The sequence below is a fragment of the Hibiscus syriacus genome, unplaced genomic scaffold, assembly GCF_006381635.1.
Source record: "Hibiscus syriacus cultivar Baekdansim isolate YM2019G1 unplaced genomic scaffold, ASM638163v2 tig00110480_pilon, whole genome shotgun sequence".
NCBI lineage: Eukaryota > Viridiplantae > Streptophyta > Magnoliopsida > Malvales > Malvaceae > Hibiscus > Hibiscus syriacus.
The window spans coordinates 521,204-538,757 of record NW_024062756.1 but is presented as its reverse complement, the minus strand read 5'-3'; the positions used below and the strand labels follow the sequence as shown (position 1 = coordinate 538,757).

Genomic DNA, 17,554 nt, shown 5'->3' with positions numbered 1-17,554 from the left:
TCCACTCTATCGGGCCGCTAAATAATTAAATACAAAAATCAGTAAAAAACAGACATGATATTTAAACAGTGAAAACAAAGACAAATATGTTTCAAACTTGCATTGTATTCACCCAAGTCATTATTCTATCATAGTTCACAAAATACATCAGATAACAAAGAAAAATATGTTTCAAACTAATACCCTGAAGTTAGTATTTGTCTTTGTTTTGTCTTTTGGTTGAAAGTAAATTTATCCATTCAAGTTTCAATTTGCAGAAGAAGAAATAGTTTACTTTCGCAACACGAAACTTAAAATCGCAACGCGAAACCAAAATCGCAACGCGAAATGAAAATCGCAACGACAGAATCGCAATGCGAAATGAAAATCGCAACGAAAGAATCGCAACGCGAAATGAAAATCGCAATGCGATTTTGGTTTCGCGTTGCGATCTTGTCGTTGCGATTTTGGTTTCGCGTTGCGATTCTGTCGTTGCGATTTTCATTTCGCGTTGCGATTTTGGTTTCGCGTTGCGATTTTAAGTTTCGTGTTGCGAAAGTAAACTATTTCTTCTTCTGCAAATTGAAACTTGAATGGATAAATTTACTTTCAACCAAAGACAAAACAAAGACAAATACTATTTCACAGTGTTAAAGAATACACAGTTTAGCAGAATTGGCAGCAACCGAACAAATTTACTTTCAACCAAAAGACAAAACAAAGACAAATACTATTTCACAGTGTTATAGAATACACAGTTTAGCAGAATTGGCAGCAACCGAACAAATTTACTTTCAACCAAAAGACAAAACAAAGACAAATACTATTCAGTGTTAAAGAATACACAGTTTAGCAGAATTGGCAGCAACCGAACAAATTTACTTTCAACCAAAAGACAAAACAAAGACAATACTATTTCACAGTGTTATAGAATACACAGTTTAGCAGAATTGGCAGCAACCGAACAAATTTACTTTCAACCAAAAGACAAAACAAAGACAAATACTATTTCAGTGTTAAAGAATACAGTTTAGCAGAATTGGCAGCAACCGAACAAATTTACTTTCAACCAAAAGACAAAACAAAGACAAATACTATTTCACAGTGTTATAGAATACACAGTTTAGCAGAATTGGCAGCAACCGAACAAATTTACTTTCAACCAAAAGACAAAACAAAGACAAATACTATTTCAGTGTTAAAGAATACACAGTTTAGCAGAATTGGCAGCAACCGAACAAATTACTTTCAACCAAAAGACAAAACAAAGACAAATACTATTTCAGTGTTAAAGAATACACAGTTTAGCAGAATTGGCAGCAACCGAACAAATTTACTTTCAACCAAAAGACAAAACAAAGACAAATACTATTTCAGTGTTAAAGAATACACAGTTTAGCAGAATTGGCAGCAACCGAACAAATTTACTTTCAACCAAAAGACAAACAAAGACAAATACTATTTCACAGTGTTAAAGAATACACAGTTTAGCAGAATTGGCAGCAACCGAATAAATTTACTAAGCAATCTAAGTGAAATGGCTAATCTAAGTGAAATTACGAGTAAATTTATCATTAAGTTAAATATGGAAAATCTTAAACTTACCTCGTTGCGTAGAGTATGAACCTCATTCTGCAACGATATCATCTCCGTAGAGCGGCAACCTCACCACGTAAAGTTGACACCTCCACACGCCATGCACCATCGTTATCGCGTAGAGTACCGATCTCCTCACGCAAGGCATTGACCTCATCACGTAACTCCCTTGACTCATCCCGTTGAGGTGGAGGTGGAGAACAGGGAGATAGGAGTCGTGGCATCTTTGCCGGTCGCCTATCATGAGGTGACGGTGGAGAAGAGGCTCGATGATGTGACGGGATAGGTGATGGCTCTCGTTCTAGAGGTGTATAGTCGGGTCGATCGGGTGATGGCTCTAGGTGAGGTGATGGCTCTCGAATTGGAGGAAGTGGATGCTGCTCATCATCCGTGCCATCAAAAAAATTCTGACTAGCTTGCCACCAATCAGTGGCAAGCTCTTCCTCCGTGGGTGTCAGTCTTTGTAATGGAATGTTAGCCTCCTAAAATATAAAAACTCAAACAAAGTTAAACGTCTACTATTAATAACTTGTTATATATTATATGAAAGTATTTGTGTTAACTTACATTATTTATTGTGGCATATGGTATTAAGTCTTCCCAATCCAACAGAGTTTTCCTCTTCCAGGAAATAGCCCTGGGAATATCATTTGACGTTTTTATTGCATATGTACGCATGCTGGGGAAAGCCTCGAATATCCAAATCTACAAACAATATAATAACAAAATTAGTAATTGTTAAATAATTAATTATAATTTTAGAAACATTATATAGAAATTCTTACCTTAAAGGCCCAAACAAAGCCTGACAAAGTGTATTTGGACCCATCGCCCCGCAAACTTTTGCGGTCATCAAAGGCAGACGACAACTTAGTCCAGGTAGCTTTCCATATATACGAACCCCACGGAAACAGATTCCATGCATTCAGGTCCTCTACCAATATTATTAGCTCCCGATGAATAGGTTGTCTGGCCTCTCTGCCTAAAAAGCCGGCATACACAAGTAGTAGAAGGCATACTCGGACAACATCGAGTCATCCATCCGAGTGAAACCAGCTTTCTTATTAAACAATTTCTTCAGGTCGTCGACATGTAGGTTCGGCTTCTCCATTGACTCATCCGGAAAAACCGGATAACCATGATGGGCGGGCGATATGACGAGTGTACCGGCCTACATCATCGTGTCCGAATCGTAGACCAGTGATTAAGCAGAACTCCTTCCGCCCAAAACAAGTATACGCTGGTGGAAAATGAAACCATATCTCTTCCTCACCACGTTGTATACTGTCGGGTAGATTTGATGTCATGGTCTGAAGCCACAAATGGGTCAAATTAGCATCTCCACCCGGATGCTGTACTCTCAGCCATGGCCCGAAGCAGGTTTCCTCAAACAATTGTCTTTGAGCAGGTGAAAGCTTCTTTGCAATTGTAGTGGCCAGGCTGACTTTATTTCTCAAGGTCAATTGAGCCGAAAAAAATTTCTACAAAAACAATAAACATACCAAGTTAGATATACCAAAAACTACACTGTGAAGATATACCAAAAACAATAAACATAAAAAGTAGTAGTTTATTCTTGAAACTAAAATTTGCAACACTGTTTTGTCTTTTGGTTGAAATGAAAATCGCAACGAGAGAATCGCAACGCGAGATGACAATCGCAACGAGAGAATCGCAACGCGAAATGAAAATCGCAACGACAGAATCGTAACGCGAAATGAAATCGCAATGCGATTTTGGTTTCGCGTTGCGATTCTCTCGTTGCGATTTTCATTTCGCGTTGCGATTCTCTCGTTGCGCTTTTCATTTCTCTCGTTGCGACAGTCATTCTCTCGTTGCGATTTTCATTTATCTCGTTGCGATTCTTCTGCAAATTGAAACTTGAATGGATTGCATTACTTCAACCAAAAGACAGAACAAAGACAAAGACAAATACTAACTTGAAAATCGGAACGAGAGAATAGCAACGCGAAATGAAATCTAAGTGAAATGGTTAATCTATTATTGAAATGACCAGTAAACTTATCATCAGTTTCAATATGAAAAACCTACAATAATGCAAACATTTCAAATAAAAATAATTAAAAAACTAACCCTCGGAGGTTGATTTTCCATTTCTGAATATTGTGAGGGATTTCTGACCGTGAATGGTTGTGAGGGATTTCGCCGGAGATGGAGACGGAAATCTTCGGAGATGGGGGACGGATTTCTTCGCCGTAGAGAGTGAGAGATGGAGATGGGACTGAGTTGTGATTTTAGGTTTTAGGTTATGAGTTGCGATTACGGGATTTTGTCTTAATATTCTTTTTGTAATTTGAAAATAAAATACGCGTAGCGATTATAATGGCGCTTTAAATATCGCGTTGCGATTTACGGATACGCGTTGCGATTTTATGTATTATCGTTGCGATTTACGGATACGCGTTGCGATATACGGATACGCATTGCGATTTACCCATACGCGTTGCGATTTACGGATACACGTTGCGATTTACGGATACGCGTTGCGATTTATGTGTTCGCGTTGCGATTTTCATATTCGCGTTGCGATTTTGGAAAATCGCAATGCGATTTTCATATTCGCGTTGCGATTTTGGAAAATCGCAATGCGAATTTGTACTATCGCATTGCGATTTTCAAGAATCGCGTTGCGATTTTGGAAACTGATTTGCGATTCTGGGGATCGCGTTGCGATTTTTATTTCGCGTTGCGATTTTGTTGGTCATTTTGGCAAATCCAAAAAAAGTTGGTTAAAATCGTATATTATAACTTTTTTTTGGTCACTGAGGCGATTTTCTCTTGTACAAATGTATATATTTGCATACGGTGAGACTGATTTCATGTTTACTAAGGAATAAGATAAATTATAAATATATCGACCTTAAAATGATAAGAAAAATAAAGGTGCAGGAAATGCTGATCAGTTATTAGATATCTAAAACAAGAAAAAGATATAATTTACACACTTATCAGTTAAACCTAATTTCTGGTAAAATTTATCAACAAAAACCCACACAATCTTATAAACTTGAAAAGCAAATGATTAAGAACTGGAGAAACATACCTTATAATAAACAATTTTTTATAAGAAAAATCTGAGCCAAAGCTTCATTTCTAATAAAACTATAAATGCTTGATGCAAAGAGAACACTCTTTACAATATGGTTTTTTTTCCTTCTGAAAAAACTACAAACTCACTCCAAATCTAAGACCCAACTAACACATTATTACATCGGACAGGAAACAATTAAATTTGCAGTTGAACTCTGTGTCGCTTACCTTTTTTGGTGTCCGTTCGATGGTCCGAATCCTGTCGTATACCCATTGGCACCACATGATGGATTTGAATAGCATGGGTAACCATCACCTTCTGCATTCCCCATCTGAAGAAATGATAGCTCGGAAGAAGTCATCGGCCACTGAGTTTGGACCAATCCATCATGTTGTCCATTGGCATAAGGTTGGTGGTTCGATTGTGGAGTAAATTTCCTCAGTGTATCAATATGGTTGCAAGATGAGCCACTGAAACTTCGTTGGAACCCATCATCATGGTAACTTTGTGCTCGCTCAAACCTGCACGAGCCACATGAGGTTCCCATTTCACCCGACATGCCCAAATTGGATGGAAAAGAAAAATGGCGGGCTAATAAATGTGACCCGTTGTCAAGAGCATGGAAGCCTGTTCCTGCCCTACCTGTCCTCCCAACATTGTGCTCGTCATCAAGCAATTCGTTGATGATATCAAGATGCGGAAACTCGTCTGCCGAGACACCTTGGGTCGGACGTCCAGGTGTACCAACCGGAAACTCATTTGAGAAGTGTTCCCGGGATCCATTATACATGGATTTATACAAGTCAATGTTTTGGATCTCACTAATCAACGAAGGAACAGGCTGCATACTTCTTCCATTCCTCTGAGAATTGTCCGTCCACTGGGGTGCATTCGGTAGGATATCACGATCAACCATGCCAAAAGGAAAGCCCAATTGGACAGAATTTGGCTGCATTCTATCAGAGCTCTGGGACATATACGCTGGTCCAGGTACCAAGGCAGGTGATTGCGAGTATACTGGTAATGCGTTGACTCCTGATCTAGGGGAGATAGGATGAGTAAAACCAGATGAACCAGAAGCAACATGATTACCCATCATGGCATTTCTGTAAGATTGAGGAACATAACTAGTAGCTGCAGATGGCACAGAAGAGTCGGGCCCTAAAGATCCAGCTGCACTCGCTGAACGAGCTAGAAATGTAGTTGTTTGAACCATAGAAACAACAGGAACAGCTGGCCTTGGACCAGGAACTAGACCACTCAACGGCCTTGACATCACAGACTCTTGTGGAGTTATAGGTTTTTCAGTTGGTCTCAATGTTGCAGCCTTCTGAGTCTCAGATTTTAATGTGCCGTTCATTTGGAATGTAGTCAAAGATGCCGGTTGATCACTCTGTTGCAGGCTATTTGACGATATCGTACTAACTGGAATAGAACCTACACTGCTGGTACTCCTGTATTCGGACCTGAACTGAGCAGAAGGGGGCAGATTTCTGGGAGGGCTTCTCGATGAGGATAATTTAGCAGCCGTCTTCTCTTTAGGTCTTTCTATATCAACTGCATCTGGGATGCTTGGTTTCTTTTGTGGCAAATCAACTTCTTCCTATTACATTGACAAGATAAATGTCAATCATTCATAAAGCTCGAAAAGTAGTACAATTGTAGAGAAAAAAATGTTAACAGCTTAATGAGAATACAAATATATGAATGCCCCACCTTCTTAACAGTAACCTGCTCAACCCACTTTGTCTGATCCGACAATGAAGGAACGGCAGCCTCAGATTCACCAACCTTGCTACTTTCAATAACTTCGATTTGGTCCTCAGCAACCAATGTAGGGCAAGAAGACTGATTACCAGATTCTGTAATCTGATTATTGCCGCCATTTGATGTTTTACTTCGCTGGTTCTTTCCTCTACAAGTTTAGAGACAGATGAGATAAACACCTTATCTAATCATTTTAAGCATGCAAAGAAACCTAAGCAACACTTTACCTGCTCGGTGATTTTTTATTTTCGTTGCTTGAAAATGAGTTCCCTTTAGAGGGCCCATTCATTACGACTGATGGTACTGAGTCTGTTAAATGTATTGATGAACTATCATCCGTCATAGATGGGCTCCTTTTATCAGTTACTTCATTTTGTACACATCCTAGTCCACTTATGCCACTGGATTCTGTGGGTTGATGAATTTCTGATGTATCTGTCTCACAATTAACAGGACTAGAATCTTTGTCTTCTGAGTCAGGCTGAATAACTTCGGTGGCACCATCAACCGAGTCGGAGACATCAGAAACATCACCCAGAACGTCAGCCTTTTCAGGCACTGACTGCTCCACCATCATAGAGGCTTCTTTCTCATCATCAGGTTGGCCTTCTAAGTGCTTTTCCTGTGCTACCACAAAAGCCTTCTCCCTTCCCTTATCTTTGCTTTTTCGATTATTACGCTTTTGCTTAGCCTGCAGTATGTAAGCATCAGAAATTGTGATGCATTCAGAATAGAAGATAGCTTCACAATTTTTCTCCACCCTAACGAAAGGGAAAACATATAACACGCTTGGAATTGCTTAAAAAAGTAAAATAGGGGATCATTCTGATAATCACCAGAAGAAGAAAAAAAACACACACACACACACAATAAAATAAGTCTGGAATATGTCAACCATATTTTATCATTTTTGTTTGGCTAAGGTGGTCAAAGGATAGTGTTTATTATGATTTCTGCTTCAACAAAACCCAAAAAAATAAAATAAATATGAGAACAAAAAGGATTATACCTGTTTTTTCTTTGACTTTTTCTCCTTCTCGGATGCTCCTTGTTTAGCCTTCTGCTCACTTTCAGCCAGCCATGCAGCTTCTTCACGGATGAGTTCTTCTTGCCTTTTCAAAGCAATAGCCTCCTGATAGGCAACTTCTATCTTGTTGCTGTATATAATAAGCCAAAAATAGAGCATATATGGGTAGAAATAAGGGAGTTTCAGTATCATCCACTAAAACTTCTTGGAGATTGCAGAACAGAAGTTTGAAACATGGAAACTAAGAATACAATCTTTCCACTAAGCTCACAAAAAAAGAGGTTTATAAACTCATGACCAACTGCACCGCCACCTTAATTTGTGCACATAAAACATCAGAAAATAAGAAAATGACCTATTTCTAGAAAGAGAGCTGATAATTTTATAAGATATAGTATAACTCCTCGCCTCGTGCAGATATAGCTAAAGAAAACTGCCAGTATTTGTTGAATGCAAAATCAAAAATATATGGTACCTAAAAATATGAGCAAGAACAAATATTTCCACTGTCCTGCGACCTAATTCTGTAAGACGCCTTTCATCATGCTCAATTGAATCCTTGTTGAGATCCTCTCCAGAATTTTCATCCTATATAAAATGAAACAACCAGGTGAAAAGGGGAAAATCTGAAACGCAAATCTCATACTCAAAAACCAAAAACAAATTAATGTACAGGGAAATACTATGTTTATTATTACTGTAAAAAAAAAGGAAAAAACAAAAAATAAATATGCCAGTCAGGGGCCTGAAGCATCTTCCCCAGAGATACCAACAGCAAGAGAGAAATCATGTATGTGAAATAGAAGTGAAAAGATCCACAAAATATGTTTTTTCATCAACTAAAACAAGTTTAAAATGGAACCCATATAATGTTATTATAACCTTCCATCCATACAGAAACTTACCTTTGTCCGGTTCTGAGGACCTTTCTCATCTTTTGGAGGTAGGGGCTCCAAAGCAACCCTTTCTAGGAGTAGTAGCACATCATCCACTAACAAAAACATATCTTTTTCCACACGAGCAATTGGAGCTGGAATTTCTTCAGCACCCAATAATTTTGACTTTGCTTTCTTGCTCTTGCTCTGGCCTTCTAGAGCCTTCAACCCACTATAAAGTGAATCCATTACCAATGTAGATGTTACTTCTTTCTCTATGAAAAAGTGCTTCACAACTACTTTCAAAATAACATCAGTTTTCTCTCTGGACATTCGATGCCGGGAATTTTGGTCAATCCCCAACCAGAAAGCACAGAAGCTGCAACAATCGCAAACAAATAGTTGCAGAAAAAAGGCAACAAAAAGATATCAGGCGATAACCCAATGAGAAACAAAATCACCAAATATATGCCCTTAAAAAAGAAGAATCACTAAGTTAAAAACAACTGATGCCACCTTTGATATGTAAAGTAAAGGCAAGAAGGAATTTGATACTTCAAGAACATGTAAATTTAAACAGAAATTCAGGCAATGGTAATAGGAAGTAACCGATTTATTAGAAAACCCTGTAAATGGAAAGCATTCAAGCATATGTCCTAAAAAACAGTCAGAACTTGTACTCAGTGTTATACATGAGTAATATGCTATTAAAAGTACAAAGTGTAAAAGCATTTACCTTGACCACCTAGCTTTGTCCTCTATCAACTTCCCTATCATTTGTCGTCTCTCATCCAAAAAACGACAACAGATTTGCTCTACATTTGTCAAATATACTCTGACAAGTTCTCTCCGATATTGACAATCAAGGCAACGAAAAGGACGGTCTGCTTTCTCCCTACAAATCCAAAACAAAGCATTAAATTTGATCACCAAGGGAAACAACTAAATCAGGTGTAAACAATAACACAACACATCATCCCAAGGCCATAACTCCAAAATAAGGACACAACTAAGGAACCTTCTTTGACTATAACACCCTCATTACCAAGCCAACTCCATCATAAAAGATATAATAAAAAGGCCGATTGAAACAATTATCACTGTACAGTTTCACCCTGAATCTTAAATTTTCTAAAATTGGGATTACTTGGGTAAGCCATGAAGAATTTATTTTTCTTTTCTTTTTTTTTGGGGGGGGGGGTGTGGGGGCAAAGTTAAAACTTTTTAGGAGGCGAAAATGTAAATATTATATTGTATTAATTTAAAAGTTTGCAATTTTTAAAGAAACTAAATCACACTATCGTTTTTGAGGGGGATAAAACAATTTACCATTGTAATCATTTAAAATGTTTATAAACTTCAGGGGACTAAAGAGTAATTTCACCATTTAGGGGGGCCAAGACCGCTGCCAACCCCCCCTGGTGCCGTCCCTGAAGCTAAAGTTTATATATGCACTGCTACTACTTGTATAAAGGGCCAAAGATAATTGGAAGGACTTACTTAGCTATAAATCATAAAGGTTACCTAATAACAGTAAGCAAGGAATAATCATGAAAGAGGAAAACAGGAGAATCCACTGGGTGAACTGGAGTTCGGTCTGCAGACCATTAAATTGTGGTGGATTAGGTGTTCTTGATTTGAACCTCACTAATCGGGTTCTACTAGGCAAGTGGGTGTGGAAATTTGCCAATGACAAAAATTCCCTTTAGAAAGGCGTGTTGTGCAGCAAACATAAGGTCAGCTGCAGTTCAATGTCTATTAGGGAGGTATCTCATCCTCAATCATCTTGGATTTTGAGAGGAATAACTAATAACTATTTGAAGAATGATTCGGTAGGAGATTGTCTCAGGTCAAATTCGAAATTGAAAGTAGGAAATGGCAAGTCTATTTCTTTTTGGAATGACGTTTGGGCAGATGAGTGTTCTCTCAAATTCCTTTTTCCAAGAATTTTTGTGCTCTCTCCTAATAAAGAGGGGAAAGTTGAGGAGTTTGGTAGCTTCGAATCGAGTGGTTGGGTGTGGAATGTCCAGTCTAGGAGAAATTTGTGCGATTGAGAATTGGTCCAATGGTTGGAGTTGATGTCTAAGTTGAAGGATATTCAACTTTCAGAAATTGTGGATGATTTTTTATCGTGGACAGCTAGTGGAGATGGATTGTTCTCAATTAAATCTTGTAGAAGCACTCTTGGTAATATGTCTGGGGGTACTGCTGTGTGGACAAAAGGGGTTTGGTTGGGCTTTGCACCACCTCGGGTGGAAGCTTTCCTTAGGCAGCTTGCTCACCAGAAAGTAGCAGTCAAAGTTGAGTTGGTTAAGAGAGGTCTACCCCTAGGGGATGATATTCTGTGTCCATTTTGTAAGAAACAGGAGGAATCTGTGCAGCATCTATTCATCACTTGTAATGTTGTTTGGGAATTATGGAATAAAGTAGCTAGTTTTTGGGAAATTGTTATGGTTCTACCACAAGATCCTCCTTCTCTTCTTTGTTCTTGGGGTGAGTTGAGGGAGAAATCTACGATTTGGAAGTTTATTCCGGGAGTCATTTTCTGGTCTATATGGAAACATAGGAACGCAATGGTGTTCGAAGGAATTCTTTTAGACAGAGTGTCACTGTTCTTCATTGTTAGATTCAGGCTTGCTAAATGGTTCCATGCCAAATTTCCGGGTATTAATATACAAGAGGATGTGCTGATTGGTAATCCATCTCTTGCAGATGGTGTTTCATCTTGTAATGTTAAAGATTGTATTGTCTTTCGGTGGTTACCCCCCCAGTAGACTTTCTAAAGATGAATGTCGATGGAGCTGTTAGGCAGAACGATTCGGGTGGAGGTATAGGAGGCTTATTAAGAGATTGGAATGGTTGCACTCTTTTGATTTTCTCAGAGAGTATTGGTCAAGCAATCCCCCCACTTGCTGAATTAAAAGCTATAAAAAGAGGCATGGATATTTTTCTGTATTCTCGGTGGGCTTCAGTTGGTAGGTTGATCGTTGAAAGTGATTGCTCGTCTGCAGTGGAATGGATTCAGTCCCCGACTCTGGCACCTATTTTTTTCTTGCCTATTGTTTATCAGATTTCGAGTCTTATCTGTGGAAAGGTTCATTCAGTAAGGTTGATTCCAAGGGAGTGTAACAGAGAGGCAGATAGCTTAGCAAAGAAAGGGATAGGTTGATTGTAAGGGTCTATTTGTGGTTTTCTTGACCAACTGTGTAGGTTTTATGTTGGGAGGAGTGTTTAAGTCTTATGTCAAGCAATTTAGTGCTATTTTTAACTTTTATGTAATGTTCAATATTAATAAAAGTTCCAAGGCACTCTTTTCCTCCTTCCTATGATTAACGACCTTTCTTCAAGGTCTTTAATTTAAGAAGGGGGTTTTTAACGAGGCCTTTCATTCCTATAAAAAAAAAGGAATAATCATGAAAGCATTTTATGTAGAACTATAGGCAGAAGTTTGCTTATCATAAATCTATGCTACTCAAACTTAGGTATGAATGTCAGATATAGGTATGTGTCCAATGAGGGTATGTTTAATTTTTCAAAGTTTTGCATGCATTTGGCGGGCTCTTGTAGAGTCATATCCCCAGATCAATGTATGAATGTGTCAAATACTGATGCCGGACATGGGTATGCCAAGAAAAATGGAGTCAAAGCAACACAATCATAAATTACTGATTACTTGATGACTTGAACTTGAGCTTTTATGATAAGTGTGTCAGATTCTATGAATCCATCATAAACTTTAGACAGCTCCATAAACTTTTTCCAGCCCCAATCATGCTCCTTCTTCCAGAATCGATGTAAAGTATCTGCAAACCAATTGCAAGTTACTCGTAGCTCACAATTTCTATTAGCGCTATTAAACTAAATTTGAGCCAACCAACCTGAATATTTTGATTTCTTTGGATCTTTATTCACAACAGCTATTGTAAACTGTGCAAAATGACTCCAACCTGTCTCAGAATAGAAACAAGGAACCCTATTAAGTACAACAACTTAAGAGAAGAGTAATGATAATAAGCCTAATGTGTAGTTTATGGAAAATATAAAACCTGGAAGCAATTGGTCATGATTAGCAACACAGAGAAACAGAGAGAGATGATTGCAAACGTCACAGCCTTGTGGATAAATTAAAATGTACCTGTAAACCATGGGAAATGGCTCAAAACAAAACTGGACAATATACCCTGATAAAAAGATGTTTTTATGAGAAATATTAAGCTTACAAGATTTATATATTTGTTTGTACAACATATAATCCACATTAAATTCCACTATGATGGGAAAGACTAGGAATTCTAGAATGACAATTATGAAATGGAGAAAAAAAAGTAGAAGCTTAACAATCAAAGTTATTTGAAATACCATACCACTTGTAGCCACCAACTTCAAAAACATTACTGCGAAGTTCTCTTTTGTTAATCTGTGAAAATTTCTCTATCTTCCACGTATACTTTCCATATAAATCAGGAGGTTTCAACCCTATAAAAGATGTGAACTCAGCTTTAGAAGTTTTGATCATAAAAAGAAAGGAAGAAAACAAGAATATATTCCAAATAGTTCAACTTAAAATAGCAATACAAAAAAGCACTGGTTAAAAATACTTCTTTAAATATTCCCTGCTCAATTTAGTTTGAGCTTTTAGTACAATCAAAAAAGTCCCGAACAAGCACAATACTTCTCTAAATATTATGTATCAGGAAGAAACAGTTTCTAGTCAATAGTGCCTCCTAGAGCTCCAGGAGACATTTAAAAGAGAAAAGGAAAATATAAAGAAAAAAAATCTATGTAAATAATTTATTAGCCCTAAGATCCAATTGCTAGAATAGATATCGTTAGTCCTTCAATTTTACAAGTCTGGGAGCAAAAATTCAAAATCCCTCCTTACTATCTTGTCAACTTGAATATCTAAGGCTACCGGAGATAAAAAAGTTGGGAGGAAAAGAAAAAAGCAATGGTTAGATAAATATCTTCTTAATCTGTCTTTTAAGAGGTGATGTGTCATGAGAATCAGGCTTCAGTACCTAACGTTCTATAACCAGCCATCAATCAACAAGTTAGAGCCTGAAAAACGTAACCTCGCATGAAAACGACAATAAACAAGTCAAAACCATCTATGCTAAAATTACATTCACACTTCAACAACCTAATCCACCGATTGTAACTATGATAAGTCATTTATAAACATTAGAATACAGACAAAAAGTGTGCAAATGACTATCCAAAATTGAATGCAAGCAAATTTTTTACCCATGTAATTCCAAGATTTTAAATTACTGGATCTATATATAGGAGTTTCAATCTAAGACGTGTCAATAAACTTTATAACGGCTGATGATAAATATATAGCATACAAAAACATGTTGTTTGATTCAGGTGTTGGTCTTAATAAGAGGGTTATTTTAGAATCGGATTCAAGTAATGCTTTGAAGTGGATCAAGAATCCGGAACTAAGCTCCCCTATGTTACTATCCTTGGTGAAGGAGATCGTTTCTATAATGGATGGGAAGGATATTACGTTAAGGCAAATCTTGAGAGCTGCTAACTGGGAAGCGGACAGACTAGCTAAGGATGGTATAGGATGATCGTTAGGCTTTGTTTTTGGTGTGTTAGGCTTACATTTCTGCAGGGATTTTGTTTTCAGTCTTATGTAATCAGTGTTAAGGTTTCAGCAGGAATAGGTGTCTAAGTCTTATGTAATTAGGGTTAAGGCTTTTAATGTATGATGTGAGGAATGGCAGTGTATTATTCTCCTGATTAATAAAAGTAGTAGGCACTCTTTTCCCTCTTCCTTTGTCCTTCATGTTACTAATGTAATATGGAGGGCAAGTTGAGGGTTTTTAACGAGGCCTAATATTCTATCAAAAAAAAAGAGCAATCAACAGAACATGAAAGGGTTCTAAACTCATACCACTGTCGTAGTCGTTGTCAGAGTCCCAGTAAGGGGGTGATGTCGAAGGTGTTCCATTTTCAACCTGCTCAGAAGACCGCCACTCTACCAACATTTCCCCTGATCTCAAAACACCCTCCGCATACCTTCCCACTCCAGACTCCTCACTTGAAACCCCAGCCATTTTAGTACTTTAAAAGGCCTTCCAAAACTCCTTGAAACGCCACTCGCTACAGTCAAAAGCACTCAAAATCAGTAAGTCTTGAACCTCAGTTAGAAATATAAAATCATTAAAAACGCCATTTCCCTTTTTTTTTATCAATACTGGAAACACCATGTCCTTATAGGCCAAAGCCCACCATCAATTTTCTAACCTGAGCATCCTAAAATACAAAACTAAAACTACAATTATATCAAAAATTCCACGTCCGTTTACAAATAAAATCACATACGATTTTTAGGTTCATATTCTATCAATAACAAAGTTTTCAGAATTAAAAAAAACTAATTTAATTATCCAAATTTGACGACTACAATCAGACAAATAAAAAAAACAATAAAACCCAGATGAAAAGTCTTAATAAAATCAATAATATTAGCTCAAAAATGCACCAAACAGGATCTTATGAATCAACCCATACGACCCAAATTGATAAAACTATCTAAACAAGACCAAATTAATCTCTTAAATAAACAAAACAGAGATCAGCGTATTGAAAACCCCCAAAACCCCGGTCAAATCAAACCCTAAAATAAAACCCTCAACAAATTGAAGAAAATCGAAATGGCTCAGACGTCATCGTGAAGATCGAATGGGAAATTCGAACCTGATAATGTAGAAAAAAAATTGATAGAAATGTTCCTTTCAGTTCAAATAGAGGCTATGGCAGCTGTAGTAAGAGAACGAAATAGATACAAAGAAAAGCAACCAAAGAGAGAACAGAGAGCAAAAAGAGAGACGACACTGACCTCTTTCTTATTTTGACATTTCGTCATTTCATTCCAAAAAGTTTGAGGGTTAAAAACGTTAGGATAAATACACTCTAAGTCACTTAATTACTAGTTCGGTCGCAAATGGGTCACTTTTTCTAAATTACAATGTAGTGTCTAATATGGTTTGATATAATAGTAAATTTAATCCCTAAAACGTATCTATTTTATCAATTTGATCTTAATTTAAAATAATTCAATAAATATTTCCTATAGAATATATTTTTTATTGTACACTTAGAGGATATCATCCTTCATATGTTGTTCCTGCTTTTGAAGTATCAATGCAGGTTGTGTCGATCGTCAACTAATCTCTTCTTCGGATCATAAGTTTTGTTGCATAAGTACTTTGTAAAGTTACAAGTTAATCTTGTTCAACTATATGATAAAAAGCAGCTATCCAATTACTACTTTAATTTGATGGATTTATTTGGTTTGATAGTATCGTACAAAAGATTAAGTTGTTGAAGTTTTTAAATGTAAAGGGCTAATTTTAGTAAATTATTTCAAAAGTGATAGAATATACAAGATTTAGGTACTGAAATTGTTATTATATCATGTCATGATAAATGTTGATTTTAATTTTAACAACAAAGTGGTTTGTTTGTAATAATATTTTAATTTAGTAACTAAATTATAACATATATAGAAAAAGTGACATGTTTATAATCAAATTGTTGGGATTTTCAGAAGCTCGATTCGACAACCGGAACGGTTTGTAAAGAGGGGTCGGAACGGTTTTTGAGTTTAGGGAGTAAGGAGATTGAAATATAGAAAAGTGCACAACAATTTAGAATGGTTCGACTTTCTAAACCAACTACGTCCACTACCTTAGCTCATCACCAAGGATTTTCCAACAAATTCACTAATTTGTTATTTCTTTTGAGGACAAAGAGATAACCTTACAACTCCCTAGTTTTTCCATGCTAAACTCGAACCTTTCCCTAGTTTTTACACGGGATAAGCTATAACATTTCCCCTTTACAAAAGGATAAAATAAGTAAACAAGAAAACCTCTCTAAGGTAAGTGTTTACAAGATTAAGCTCACAAGAACAAAATATTTACAAGAGAAAGATGAAATAAGAATGAAAAACTCTTCTCTTGTGTTTGATTGCTTGGATAGTTGTTCTTCTTTCTTCTTCAAGTGTCCTTAGCTTGTATTTATAGCTTGGAATGTGTTTGATGTTGTATATAGTTGTTGGGGATGTTTTGGAGTCATTTGGGGATGATTTCAAATTTTAAAATTGAAAATGATTTTCTTTTGAAAACAAAAATAGATTTTGAAAGCCAAAATGAAATTTTGAAAAAGGATTTAGAGCTTTCAAAAATAAAAATTGAAAGTTTTGAAAAAGAAAATTTTGATTTAAAAGTTAAGCTTGAATGCTTAACAAAAGAAAAAGAAATCATTTTAAATAATTCATTTAGTTCAATAATGACAATATGCTCACATTGTCATTATCATGGTCATAAGAAACATACTTGTCATTTGAAGAAAGGAAAACATTTTAAAATTAGACAAGTATGGATTCCGAAAGAAACAAGGGGCATTGAACCTAATGTCCAAGGATCCAAAGCAATTTGGATACCAAAATCAAAATAAATGTCTCTTGTAGGTGTGTGGGAGTAATGGCGATGAAAGTGATGATATTCAAGATGCTCTAGCCACACATGAAAAAGGAATGGGTAACCTCTAAGCTTAATGTTTTTAATTTTGGTTATTTGGTTGCTCATTTGATTTTAAGCATGCTTGAGTTTTGGTTTTAAATGATTATGCATTATTGTTTTAATCTCATGCATGTTGAAAAGATGTTTATGATGAACAATTTTAAAGTTTTAATAATTTTTCATAATTTTTAGTTCATCATAATAAAATTTTGGTCAAAATTGGTTTTAATGAAAATGATATCTCTCTAACAATTTATATCAAATTTTCAAATACTTTGATTTTAAAAATTTTAAATTTTTGACCTAAACTTGAAAGTTTATGCATGTGGTTTAAATGAAAAATGATATCTCTCTAACAATTGATATCAAAAAAATTTCAAATGCATAACATTTTTGGAAAACTTTATGCATATGATCATAAATTCAACAATTGGTATTGCATAAAGTATTTTAGACTTTGATACATTGAATTTCATGAGCTACTAACATGTTTGTTATTCTTTGTTGAAATTCAATTTTGTTTAAGTGTCATGATCTTAAAAGCTAAATTTTGTTTGGAATTCTATTATTGAGGGGGAGCTTTGATTTTTCAAATGATTTTTAAATGTCAAATTTACCACTTACTCTCCAAAGTTATTTTGAACTTCAAAGATTGAATTATTTTTTATATAACAAAAAAGGGGAGAAGTTTGGTTTGAAAAAATCAATTTCTAAATGA

General features: G+C 36.2%; 1 protein-coding gene across 1 annotated transcript; it reads right to left on the bottom strand.

Annotated features, from left to right (window-relative positions):
* Window positions 1-4,669: 4,669 nt before the first annotated feature.
* LOC120128450 (TNF receptor-associated factor homolog 1a-like) lies at window positions 4,670-15,109 on the bottom strand. Its single transcript, XM_039146133.1, has 13 exons — window positions 15,008-15,109; window positions 14,202-14,410; window positions 12,661-12,772; window positions 12,343-12,431; window positions 12,175-12,243; window positions 11,970-12,099; window positions 9,033-9,191; window positions 8,327-8,675; window positions 7,897-8,009; window positions 7,404-7,551; window positions 6,622-7,085; window positions 6,344-6,542; window positions 4,670-6,230 (listed from the first exon to the last, which is right to left on the bottom strand). The coding sequence occupies exons 2-13, from the start codon at window positions 14,362-14,364 to the stop codon at window positions 4,851-4,853; spliced, it is 3,375 nt and encodes a 1,124-aa protein (XP_039002064.1). The 5' UTR covers window positions 14,365-14,410; window positions 15,008-15,109; the 3' UTR covers window positions 4,670-4,850.
* Between the last annotated feature and the right edge of the window lie 2,445 nt (window positions 15,110-17,554).